Source organism: Neophocaena asiaeorientalis, unplaced genomic scaffold (assembly GCF_003031525.2).
Source record: "Neophocaena asiaeorientalis asiaeorientalis breed wild unplaced genomic scaffold, Neophocaena_asiaeorientalis_V1.1 scaffold240, whole genome shotgun sequence".
Classification (NCBI taxonomy): Eukaryota; Metazoa; Chordata; class Mammalia; order Artiodactyla; family Phocoenidae; genus Neophocaena; species Neophocaena asiaeorientalis.
In genome coordinates this window covers 4,510,665-4,522,665 of record NW_020185331.1, presented here as the reverse complement: position 1 = coordinate 4,522,665, position 12,001 = coordinate 4,510,665, and the positions used below count along the sequence as shown (strand labels likewise).

General features: G+C 54.9%; 1 protein-coding gene across 3 annotated transcripts; it reads left to right on the top strand.

The window, feature by feature from the left end:
• The first annotated feature begins 3 nt into the window (after nucleotides 1-3).
• Nucleotides 4-8,459, top strand: POLL (DNA polymerase lambda). 3 transcript variants are annotated; one of them, XM_024735075.1, is made up of 9 exons: nucleotides 4-81; nucleotides 929-1,069; nucleotides 1,807-2,101; nucleotides 2,263-2,425; nucleotides 2,784-3,101; nucleotides 3,850-4,023; nucleotides 4,586-4,714; nucleotides 6,972-7,140; nucleotides 7,589-8,459. In XM_024735075.1, the coding sequence occupies exons 2-9, from the start codon at nucleotides 955-957 to the stop codon at nucleotides 7,951-7,953; spliced, it is 1,728 nt and encodes a 575-aa protein (XP_024590843.1). In that variant the 5' UTR covers nucleotides 4-81; nucleotides 929-954; the 3' UTR covers nucleotides 7,954-8,459. The 3 variants fall into 3 exon arrangements, with proteins under 3 accessions (XP_024590843.1, XP_024590845.1, XP_024590844.1); XM_024735076.1 differs by lacking the exon at nucleotides 4-81 and adding an exon at nucleotides 141-393; XM_024735077.1 differs by lacking the exon at nucleotides 3,850-4,023 and having other exon boundaries at nucleotides 7,589-8,444.
• The last annotated feature ends 3,542 nt before the right edge of the window (nucleotides 8,460-12,001 follow it).

Sequence of the window (12,001 nt, the reverse complement as noted above, 5' to 3'; positions counted from 1 at the left end):
ACCCGGAAGAAGTTCTGGACACTTGCGTGTTCCCACCCCGCAACCCCTCACGCCCTTCGTCTGCTCTCATTGGCTGCTCTGGTAAGTAATTTACTCCTGCCCACCCCCGGTGACCCGTCCGGCCTGAAGTTGACCCCATCCGGCAACGAACCTGGGGAGTGGGGAGGAGCCTTCAGGGCAGGATCCAGACAGTCCGTCCCTCGCCTGGCCCCCAGCTGGGGGAGTCCCGGGCGTGCGCCAGCTGCGTTCACGGCGGGTGCCTCACACCTGCCAGCGTCTTCTTCACCCCCAGCTGTGAGGCCGAGACTCCCCCAATCCGGGAAGGCGCCCCACACCTGCTGCAGTCGTGCATCTCCCTGCAGCTGCGGGCCTGCGCTCCCCCCGTGCTGAGAGGTCCGAGACCAGGGCAGGTGCAGGGCGTTCCCCCACCCCGCCTCCTAATCTCCACCTGCCATCCCCCACCCCGGTTTTCCTCTGCGGGTGTGTGATGGGGGTAGAGAAAGATTATATACAGGTCCCCCCGAGTCCCCACTCATTTTGGGAGCCCAAGTCCTTCCTAAAGATGGAGCTCCATTCCTAGCCTGGCATCTCGTTTTGGTAAAGCCTTTTGGAAGTGGGATGCAGCAGGAGCAGACACTGCACACTTAATCTTCAGAGCAACTCCCTGAGGAATGATATCGTTTGGTACCCATCAAAAGTTTCCCCAATAGTTCCACTCTTCCCCTTATTTTCCCCAGTACTCTGAAAGTGGTGAGTATAGAGCTAGGCTAAACCACCCAAGGTCTGTTGGGTTTTGGGAGACTCCTGGGAACTTGGCTACTGTCCCCAAGGCCTGGTCAGTAGAGACCCCACCTTCATAGTCAAAGGGCTTGGGGGGCCTCAGTTCTGGGTTTCCACATGACAGCTGCCCTGATCAACCCTCCAACAGAAAGGCCAGGCTCCAGCCATACCTCAATGGACTCCAGGGGCATCTTGAAGGCATTTCCCAAGCGGAAGAAAATTCATACCAATCCATCATCAAAAGCACTTGCAAAGATTCCCAAGAGGGAAGACGGAGAAGCAGCAGGAGGTGAGTGGACCCAGCCTCAGAACCCTCATGTGTTTGAGCCTGAGGCTTCTTACTTCGTTCATGCCCAGAATCAGATATTGCAGTTGACTCTGTCCGCCCAGAGCCTGCAGGTTTGTTTTTACCTGCCTTGTCCTAGGCTTGGTCCCCAGTCTTTGACAGGCGACTTGCTGTTTTATCTTCTACCCCACCCTGAGACCTCCATAAATCAGAAAATACTCCCTGGTCCCTAAGGAAATGACCGGCAGAATCATTTGCTCTCTAGGAGGTTGCCTGCTGCTGCGGGGAGGGGATCCTTCTTAGGTCCCCAGACTTACAAGTTATTTTGCAGCCAAATTGACAAATAGATGGCAAAAGCTTACATGGTGGGCTGGGTTGGAGGAGGGGAATCTATTAGACTGTGAGGCTTATAATGGCAAAACATGTGCTTTGTGCCTGATACATAATAAGTGTCTACTAATATGTGTTGAAAGAATAAATGATCAAATGAAGTGATTTACAGGGTAACTACAAGGTGCCAGACACTGTTCTAGGTTATATCAGGGAACAGGACGTATCAGAATCCTTGCCCCTTACATCAAGTGATGGCCCATAGGAAATTAACTGTATGCCTGTGGTGGAATCCCCAGAAGGCAGGCTGTCTGGGTGGAGGAAAACGATTGGGGGGAGGGGACTGTGAAGGGTTCATTGGGATCATGTCTGAAAGTATGACAGTAGGTATCTGGATGTCCCCTCCACAGAGTGGCTGAGCTCCGTGCGGGCACATGTTGTACCCACTGGCATTGGGCGAGCCCGGGCAGAACTCTTTGAGAAGCAGATTGTCCAGCATGGTGGCCAGATATGCCCTGCCCAGGCCCCAGGGGTCACTCACATCGTGGTGGATGACGGCATGGACTGTGAGCGAGCCCTCCGCCTCCTTAGACTGCCCTGGCTGCCCCCAGGTGCTCAGCTGGTGAAGTCAGCCTGGCTGAGCTCGTGCCTACAGGAGAGAAGGCTCGTGGACACAGCAGGATTCAGCATCTTCATCCCCAAGAGGTAGGCTGGTCCTAGTCTTTCCTCAGATGTTTTCTTGAGCTATTAAACTCTCATCGTCTTAATTGGACACATTAAAAAACCATGATTTCAGAGTAGAGAAGAACTGGGAACAGAGATAGCGTGAGACTTTGGTGTCTTAACCTCCCATCACCATCCTGCAGGTACCTGGATCAAGCACAGCTCAGCAAAGCAGACCAAGACTCTTCGACTCCTCCTGGAGCTAGTGAGGCTCAGCTCAGGACAGTCCTCTCTCCTTCCCCTCCTCGCACCAGACCTGTATCTCCTTCCTGGAGGGCAGAGGAAGTCGCAAGCCTCCAAGCACAGGTGAGGAGCCTCCCTGGCCCCACAGCTCTCTTCTCCTGGGAACTAGATCACAGAAACAGGGAGAGCCTGGTGGTTGTTCAGAATGTCCCAGGCCCCTGAGAGAGGAGGGCTCTCTTTACTGTGAAGCCATTTAACTCTTCTCAACACTCATCACTCCTGCATTTGCCCAGGCCATATCCACCACATATCACTGGGGATCCTAGGGCTGGGCCCTAGGGGAAGCCACATGGAACCCAAATCTGCTGCAGAAGACCTAGCGTCCTTCTTGGGTCTGACTAGGAAACTCAGCCCCCACCTCTGAGGAGCCCTCCTCATGGGGGGCATGAACTTATTGTCTCTTCTCCTTCCCTATGTCAAGCCCGGCTCTAGTGGTGAAACCAGTGATGGGGAAGAGACCCAGGTTGGCGCAGCTGATCTGGAAGCCCTGATCAGCAGCCGCTCCCCAACCCCCCTTGAAGGAGATGGTGAGCCTAGCCCAGCCCCTGAGGGCCTGGATAAGTGGGTCTGTGCACAGCCTTCGAGCCAGAAGGCGACCAACTACAACCGCCACATCACAGAGAAGCTGGAAGTGCTGGCCAAAGCCTACAGTGTTCAGGGGGACAAGTGGAGAGCCCTGGGCTATGCCAAGGCCATTAATGCGCTCAAGAGCTTCCACAAGCCTGTCACCTCCTACCAGGTACCTGGGGGTCAGGGGAGGGTATGTGGGGGGCTGGGGGGGGTCTTTTCTTTACTGGCCAGAGGTCGGTGGAAGCACCAGTCACAAGTGGGGATCAGTTGGAGTGATTAAGATTCTCTGATGTTTGGGACTTGCACAAAAGAAAAAAAATGGGGAGATTAATGAAAGCAGCTTGTCAAAATCTTGATAATTATAAAAGCTGGGTGATGGGTACTTGGGGTCCAGTATACTGTTCTCTCTCCTTTGGAATTTTTTCCATAATAAAAAGTTTTTTAAAAGTTCAGGCTCTGAAGGTCAACAGACCAGAGTTTGAATTCTGGTTCCCATCATTCACTAACTGTAACTTGCCTAAAGTAAGTTACTTAAACCCTCTGAGCATCAGTTTCCTCAAAAGTAAAAAGGGACTAAGAATAGTAACAGACACAGTATTCCCATGAGGACTTAATGAGATGACCCCTATAATGCAGGACCTGATACAGGGTAAAGCCTCATAAATATTAGCTCCACTGTTATGATGGCAGTGGTGACTTGTATAGTCATTATTGCCTTTCCTCTGCTTCCTGTGCTGACCTCCATCCCTCTGGGAACCAGCAGATAAGTTTCCCAGCCCATTCCATCCAAACTTCTTATCTTCAGCTCTGCCCAAGCTTTATACAGCTATCATTTGCCCACCGGCCATACTGGCTTTTACTCAGACATCTGCTAAAGGAGTCAGTTTCCTTCCTGCCTCTGCCTCCCCTTCCTCTAGGAGGCCTTCAGTATCTCCGGAATTGGAAAGCGGATGGCTGAAAAGATTGTAGAGATCCTGGAGAGCGGGCATCTGCGGAAGCTGGACCACATCAGTGAAAGCGTGCCTGTCTTAGAGCTCTTCTCCAACATCTGGGGAGCTGGAACCAAGACTGCCCAGATGTGGTACCATCAGGTCACACCCTGTCCCAGCCCCCACTTCAGTTTTACTGTATCTTAGAGCTCCTGTCCCACAGTCCTGTTACGCTGTGCTTTGATGAGAATGAACCCAGACTATAGAGAGACCACTTCTCAAAGGGACCAGGGCCCACGCAGATCCCTCTCTTGGCTCTCAGAACTGCCCTGTTGCTTGATATCGTTGAGGCTTCATCTGTGGTGTAGGCAGAGACAAGATCTGTCCCCCAGACCAGCAGGGGCCTTCCTGAGGAGACCAGGCCTCTGGGCTGAGTATCCAGAACAGTGGTTCCCAAACCCAGCCATGCCCAGAATCACTCCCAGATTGATGGAGTCATGAACCAGTGTTTTAGGATTGTGGCAGGGCTGGACTGAGGTGTGTCTTCCATGACCCCTGCCTTTCCCAAGTCCCACTGATTACAGACCCAACCGCTTCTGGGGTTGGTCCTGCCGCAGGCTTTCCTTGGAGTCTGGGGGTGATGGAAGCCTTGTGTGTGTGCTTATTCACTGCCTCTTCATTGGTCCTGGATCCTCATAGCCTTCCCATCTGGCTATTTTCTCAGGGTTTCCGGAGCCTAGAAGACATCCGAAACCAGGCCTCTCTGACTACCCAGCAGGCCATTGGCCTGAAGCATTATGATGACTTCCTGGATCGCATGCCCAGGGAGGAGGCTGCAGAGATTGAGCAGACAGTAAGCAGGTGTTCCAGACCAGTAAGGAGAGCCAGGTCCTACTACACCGTCAGGGCCTGGCTCAAAGCCAAGAACTCTGGATCCCTTAGCAGGGGAGCCCAGCAGGCAGAGGAAGCTATGGGGGGCCAGAGGTTGGGACTAGTGGGGAAAGAGCAATTGGCTTAGGTAGGAAAGGGCTGCAGCATTAGCTCTCTGCAGTAGGGTTCTCAGTATCGGGCAGAGTTAGCACTGGTTTAGGTGCTAGAATGGTGTTAGGACTGGGTTAATGTTAGGGCTAGATTAGAGATGGATTATGGTCAGAACTACTCGAGGATATTGGGATTTGAACTGGGCTATGTTAGGGTGATCAGGGCAGAGGTTCTTAACATTTTTTGATTCACAAACTTCTTTGAGAACCTAATGAAAACCATGGACTCTTTCTCTCCACAATTTTTTTTTTTTTTTTCGGTACGCGGGCCTCTCACTGTTGTGGCCTCTGCCATCGCGGAGCGCAGGCTCAGCGGCCATGGCTCACGGGCCCAGCCGCTCCGCGGCATGTGGGATCTTTCAGGATCGGGGCACGAACCCATGTCCCCTGCATCGGCAGGCGGACTCTCAACCACTGCGCCACCAGGGAAGCCCCACAATTTTTTTAAATGTACAAAATTGTATATCTCCAGAAGTACACACCTTCTGCAGGTCACCCAAGGCTGGTTCAGGGTTTGGGTTAGGGATGGTGTAGAAGCACAGTGCCAATAGGACTAGGTTTGGGGTTAGAGGAAAGCTAGATCAAGAGCTGAGTTAAGGTTAGGCCTGAATTAGGAGTAGGGTTTTCTTAGTGTTGGATGCTTTTAGTTAAAATTTGTGATTGTCCTGGAAATAAGGTTCAGCCAAGATTAGTGTTTGGTGTAGAGTTGGGTTAGGGATTCAGTTCATATAAAACCTAGATTAGAGGGAGACTAGGGTACATTTGTTCAGTTGGCATTAGGGGTAGGGGCTGATTTGCTCCTACTTTGGTCTATGATTCTGATAGGGTAGGACTCCCTGGAGACTCTGGCCCAGCTTAGTTGAAATCAGCCTCCAGCTCTACTCCCAGCCACAGGACTCTGAGGCTAGTGTGGGAGGGACAGGCAAGCCCCTTTGTCCACCCATCGCCAGGCCTTGGTGCTAGTGATGACCTGTCACTCAGCCACGGTATCTGGGCATAGAGAATGCCCCAGCGAGCCTCCAGCCCTGACCCACTGGAACAGAAGTGGCTCCCCACCTGGCCCACTCTCCCCATTTAAGGTCTCCAGCCTTAGGAGGTTTTGATGGGATTACTCATCCCAGGCCTCCTCCATCCTCTTGGGAGGCTCAAGAAGGGAATTGAGGGGATTAGCAGAGCCTGCCTGTCAGGAGAATTGAGGTATCCAGGGCCCCAGAAATCTCAGTGTCCCGGGGAGGAAGTGGGCGTGTATGTGTGTGTGTGTGTGTGTGTGTGTGTGTGTGTGTGTGAGAGAGAGAGAGAGAGCGATATCCGCATATGAAAGACCTCAGTGTTTCTGGGGTGGAGGCTAATGGCCTTATCCCCCCTCAGTGAGGGATGATCCTTCAGCTGACAGTTCCCTCTGTCTCAGCTCCCTCCCCACCAAGCCCCATTCCTCCAAGTAAGGATGTGGGCATTGGCTCAGAAGTGCTTCCCTTTTGCTTTCCCTCCTTTCCTTTGTTACACGTGCATCTGTATTTCTAGGCTCCATCTCCCCCGAAGCCTGGGCCTGGGGCACCCTGCCAGCCACCTGTCAGGCCTCAAGCCCCAACTCACACACTCTGCCTTTAGCTCCAAATCCAAAGACACCTGGGGCTGTGGAGACCTGGCTGAGGGCTTCTCGGCACCCGGCCGTTTGTTCTCAGTGGAGTTTCACAGACCTGGGTGCATGGGTTGGGACAGAAGCCCAGAGAAGATATGTCTCTCTGCTCTTGAAGAGCGGTGCCTTCCCTCAGAATCCGAGCACATCTTCTCATCTTCTCATCTCTCTCCTCAGGCCACCCCCGGTGATGTGAGCACATTTTCTTCTCTTCTGTCCTAGCCAAGGTGGAGAACTGCCACTCTCCAGGGTGGAGCTCTGCCTCTGTTCCTTGGGGCTCTCTCCCTCAGGCTGGATCATGCATCCAGGGATTGGCTCGGGGCATGAGGGGGCGTGTGGGCTCCTGCGTCAAGGAAGGCCCTTGCGCTGCTGTGATGAATTCCTGGCAGGGCTTGAGGGCCACAGGCCTCACCCCCCTCGCTGTCCTTTCTCAGGTCCGGGAAGCAGCTCAGGCCTTCAACCCTGGGCTGTTGTGCATGGCATGTGGTTCATACCGACGGGGGAAGGCAACCTGCGGTGACGTGGATGTGCTGGTCACCCACCCGGACGGCCGGTCTCACCAGGGCATCTTCAGCCGCCTCCTGGACAGCCTCCGGCAGCGAGGTATAAGCCCCACCCCTGGGTGAGCTGGGGGGCAGGGGAGGAGTGGCCCCCAGGAGGGGGAACCTCAGAGTGGCAATCTCTAGGCAGGAAGCAGGGGAAGGCTGCTTCATGAAAATTCCACCTCTCTCCTGTGGCCAGAGCCACTTCAGGGAAGAGATGAATCAGCTTCCCCTACCTCCCAAGAGGTGCTCAGTAATAGCTGCAGTTTGAGTGCCTCCTCTGATGGTTCTGTGCCCCTGTGGGGGACTTGGAGAAGAATTACTATGCATGTTTTACAGAAAAGGACACAGACCTGGAGAGGGCAAGGTCGCCCAGCAAATAAGTAGATGAGCTGGGAATAGAGGACCCAAGGATAATCAGGAGAAGCCTGGGAGGTTAGGCGGCCCAGGGCTGGGCAGCCCAGGGCCTGGCTCCCTGCCCTCCCAACAGCCCTCCTGTATTGGGCCAGGGTTCCTGACGGATGACTTGGTGAGCCAGGAGGAGAACGGCCAGCAGCAGAAGTACTTGGGTGTATGCCAGCTCCCAGGGCCAGGGCGGCGGCACCGACGACTGGACATCATTGTGGTTCCCTACAGCGAGTTTGCCTGTGCCCTGCTCTACTTCACTGGCTCTGCCCACTTCAACCGCTCCATGCGGGCTCTGGCCAAGACCAAGGGCATGAGCTTGTCGGAGCATGCGCTCAGCACAGCTGTGGTCCGGGACACCCAAGGCCTCAAGGTGGGGCTTGGCCAAATACTGCCCACCCCCACTGAGAAGGATGTCTTCAGGCTCTTAGGCCTGCCCTACCGAGAACCAGCTGAGCGGGACTGGTGACCCATGACTGGGGGAGGGGGTGCCAAGCTGGACCAGCTGCCCCTCCTGGCCATTCCTCCAGCCTCAGCTGGCTGAACCTCACTCACTGATGGAAAAGGCCAGCCTGGCTCCCAGAGCTACCCAGCCCTCTCCCTGACAGGAACAGGGTGCTGCCCCTTCTACTCACCATTGCCCCTGGGAGAGTTTTGCACATGGCCCCCGGCCCCATTTTAAGCAGGAACTGGTGCCTGGTTTGAAGCCAGCTTCCTGTGCTGAAGGCCCAGGCATCCCCCTTCTCTACCCCAAGGAGGGTCTAGCATGGGATGGGGGCTGCAGGGGAGACGCGCGCAGCTGAGGCCCAACATCACCCAAGACCCTTCAGAGCAGGAGAATGAGCCACTCCACGCGTGCTCCCTCCGCCCACCCCACTTCCTGTGCAGCTGGCAGTGTAGGGAAGGGGCACCCCAGGCGCGATGAGGATAGCATTGGAAGGCCCAGGGATCCAGTAAAGTGCACTTGACATTCAACCTGCCTGGTGTGTCTGTGAGCTGCTGCAGCCTCTGCCTGCCTTTCTTCTCCCAGGCCGGGACAGAGATAGGAGGTGAATGGGAACCCAGAGAGGCCAGTTAACTGTTCGCCAAACAGGCCAGGCCTGAGTCAGCTCCTGAACAACTCAGAAGGGGGCAGGGGTGGACATTAAAAGGGAGAATTCATGGAGTCGGGAATTAGGAGCGCCTGTCTACCCATCAGCATATCCTGTGGACCCTGCCCTAGAACAGGTTATCTGAGGACATGAACAAAGGTGGCAAGGCTCATTAGGAAGAAATAAATGGTGACCTGTGTGCCACTGACAGGGCTGAGGCAGTCAGGGAAGGCTGCCTGGAGGAGGCGAGGGGCAGCCTGGCAGGAAATAGCCTATTTGAGAGGGGTAAGCAGCTCTGTTTGGGGACAACTAAGGAACCTGCTTTAGAGGGGATGCTACATGCTGGGTGTCGGGAGAATGCCAGGCTGATAGAGGACTGAAAGTCAAGCTGAGGGGCTTAGTTTGATAGAGCAGCTAGGAGGGTCCAGCTAGTGGCATCAGGATGGTTTCATAGACTGGACCTTGCAGGACAGGAAACATTTGGTAAGGGGAGAGGGGCACTGGGAAGGTTTGGGCGTACCAAGTACAATATAAAGAATATTGGGCTCAGAGGCAGGAGAAGGTGGCTGCGTTGGAGGAGCACCAAGGAGCCCGGGCCGCAGAGATGGGCTCCACCTGAGTGTGCTGGCAGTGAGGCAGGGAGGGGGCAGGTGCCGAGTCCTGCATCTGTTGGTAACTTGCAGAGTCCCAGAGGTGGCCTTTGTTGGCCTGGTCTCAGGAGATCCCAGCAACCTTAGAATGGGCCCCTCAACTCTAGTTCAGAACCTTGAAGTCCAAGCCGTGGGGCCTTGCCTGCATGGGTCATGCCAGGGAAGGAATCAAAAGCCGTGGGAGTCTGGAGGGCCCCTTTCACAGCTCAGTACCAGAGAAGCCACATCAAAGGGCCAGAAGCTTTCGTGAGGGGCGAGCCTCTCCTCGGAGCTTCTACTCCCAGGGAGGTGTGGCTGCCCTGGGCCTGGAGTGGAAAAGAGGAGCTGGGACATCTCTGGGCCCCCCAGGTGTTAGGGCTGCTTTCAGTCCCCCTTAGGAGCTCTGCTAGTCTACTCAACTGGGCCCTCCGTGCCCGCCACCATCCCCAGTAAGGGGTGGAGTTGACAGAAGTCCGAAGCCTGGGGTGTCCGTGTCCAAACATTGCTGCTCCTCTCTTTTCGCTTCCCACTTGAATGCCCCAGCCTGCTCAGCAGCCTCTCCAGACCCAGAGGAGCAAGGCCTCCAGGGCTAGGAGAAGAGGGAACCAGTGGGTCACAGGGTAAGTTGGCCAATTAACCCCTTCCTACACACAGGAAGTCTTCAGAACCATAGGGAGGGATAGTGCTGACTTCTGGATCTGGTACCAGGGGCCTGGCCCCCTTTCCTGCCATCTCTTGTGGGAAGGAGGGAAAGGACCCCCCAACCCCCCCCCAGGAGACTCAGAATTCTGGAGACCACCTTCAAACCGTACAAATTCCTGGTCCCACATCCTGGTAAGGGCAACAGGAAGTTATGGGTTAAAAAGGAGTGCCCACACCCTCCAGAGAGACCCATCCTGCGGGTGGTGTCCTCTGGGCTGCTCAGTGTGGCACAGGAGCCCAGGAGAAGAGCTAATGGAGGATTCTGTGTCTTGAGAAGTCTGCCCAGTTTGGCAGAGGGGGCGATCCTCTGAGTCTAAACTAAGCAAAGGGTGTGTTGGGGGGTTCCCCAGCCACTTGAGCGCTGAGCCTGGTTCCTGGGTGGGCTTTCAACCCAGTGCCCCATCCTGCTAAAAGGGAGACTGAATTTTGGAACCCTGGTGGGAATCGGCATCCTATCTAGCAACTGAGCACCCCAAAACTACCACCCACTCACCACCTGGCCCTAACAAAGAGGAAGGGCCCCACAGGCCTACTTCCTGCCCCTAGCTCAGCTCATCGTCACTCTCTCCCTGAGCCACAGTGGTCTCTGGCCAGACCACAGGTGTGATGGGCAGGGTAACGGTCTCCCAAAGATGTCCACAGCCTAATCCCTGGAACCTGTGAATGTTACCCTACTTGGTAAGAGAAGGACATTGCAGATGTGATTAAAGTTAAGGATTTTGAGATGAGGAGATTAGCCAGTGGGCCCAATCTAATCATGAGTCCTTAAAAGTGGAGAACTTTTCCTGGCTACAATCAGAGAGAGAGGTGACAAAGGAAGGAAGGTTAGAGAGATGTGATGTTTCTGCCTTTGAAGACAGAGAAACGGGACTACCAGCCAAGGAATGTGGGCAACCTCTAGAAACCGGAAGAGGCAAGGAAACAGATTCTACTCTAGAGCCTCTGTAACAGAACACAGCCCTGCCAACACCTCAGTTTTATTCCAAGGAGACCTGTGTCAGACTTCTAAACAATAGAACTGTTTAGTAATAACTGCGTTGTTTTAAGCCACTAAGTGTATGGAAATTTGTTACTGCAGCGATAGAGGACCAATAGACAGGGTATGTCTTGTTCTTTCCTTGTACAAAGTGAGCAGAGGGATGGTGGGTGTGAGCAGGCCCTGCTGCGAGGTGGAGGATGTCCCTGGAAGTGCAGTGGGGTGTGGGGAAAGGGAGGGGCCTCCTTACATGGCTGCAGTAGGGGAGGGGCAGGTGGTAGGCAAAGCTGGGAGCCCAGTCCTCATGGACTGGCTGCCCCATGCTCAGTCTGAGCCTCCCAGTTTCCCCCTGCACTTTGTGCCTAAGGTACAATCCTCTCCAGGCTGCTCAGCCCCAGCCCTGCCAACCCGGGAGCCTCATCTTTTCCCAGGGCCTGGATTGATAACATTGGCCCAAGACTTGCACTGAAAGGGGAACGAGACCAGGCCAAACTTTCCTCCTGGCTTCTGGCTGCTCTTGGGGGAGCAGGTGTGGGCACAGGGCCAGGGTTTCCCAGGCCTGGAGTGGGCACTACAAGGTGGACAGGTCCAGCCATGTCCTGCCCTCCAGGACCCAAGGGCTGGGAATGGGAAACCCAGGCCCTTTGTCCTGCTTCTCCACAAGAGGGTTATGAGTTCCTGTCCCTTTAAACAGAATGGGATGCTTCTTGCCAGGACTAGGAATGACAGCTTGGAGAAGACATCATTTCCTCTCTTCACTTCCCCAACAGGAGAGACCCCCTTTCTAGGCCCTCCTCACCATCCCAGAGATCAACCTCACACGGCAGCTACAGCTGTTCAGGCACTTGCTGCTACCCATACTCTGCAGACACCAGCTGCCCCAGGCCTAGAACGGGCTCAGCCCCCAGACCTTTAGTCCTCTGTTGACTCTGCCCTTCAGTCTGGACACCAGCCAGGTAGTTTTCCAGAACGCCTGAGCCACTGGGCAGCCCTGCTTCTGAGCTCTGGAACAGGGGGACCCTCAGGGCTGAAGTCCCCAAACTGGCCTGAGACTCTGGGCCAGGCCTCATCCCCACAGTCTGAACCAGGGGCTCTGCAAGCCTTGGTCCCCCACACTGG

Coding starts and splice junctions, on each gene's coding strand:
- POLL (XM_024735075.1), top strand. CDS start 955: ATGGACTCCAGGGGCATCTTGAAGGCATTTCCCAAGCGGAAGAAAATT. Junction 1,070..1,806: donor AGACGGAGAAGCAGCAGGAG/GTGAGTGGACCC, acceptor TCCCCTCCACAG/AGTGGCTGAGCTCCGTGCGG. Junction 2,102..2,262: donor AGCATCTTCATCCCCAAGAG/GTAGGCTGGTCC, acceptor ACCATCCTGCAG/GTACCTGGATCAAGCACAGC.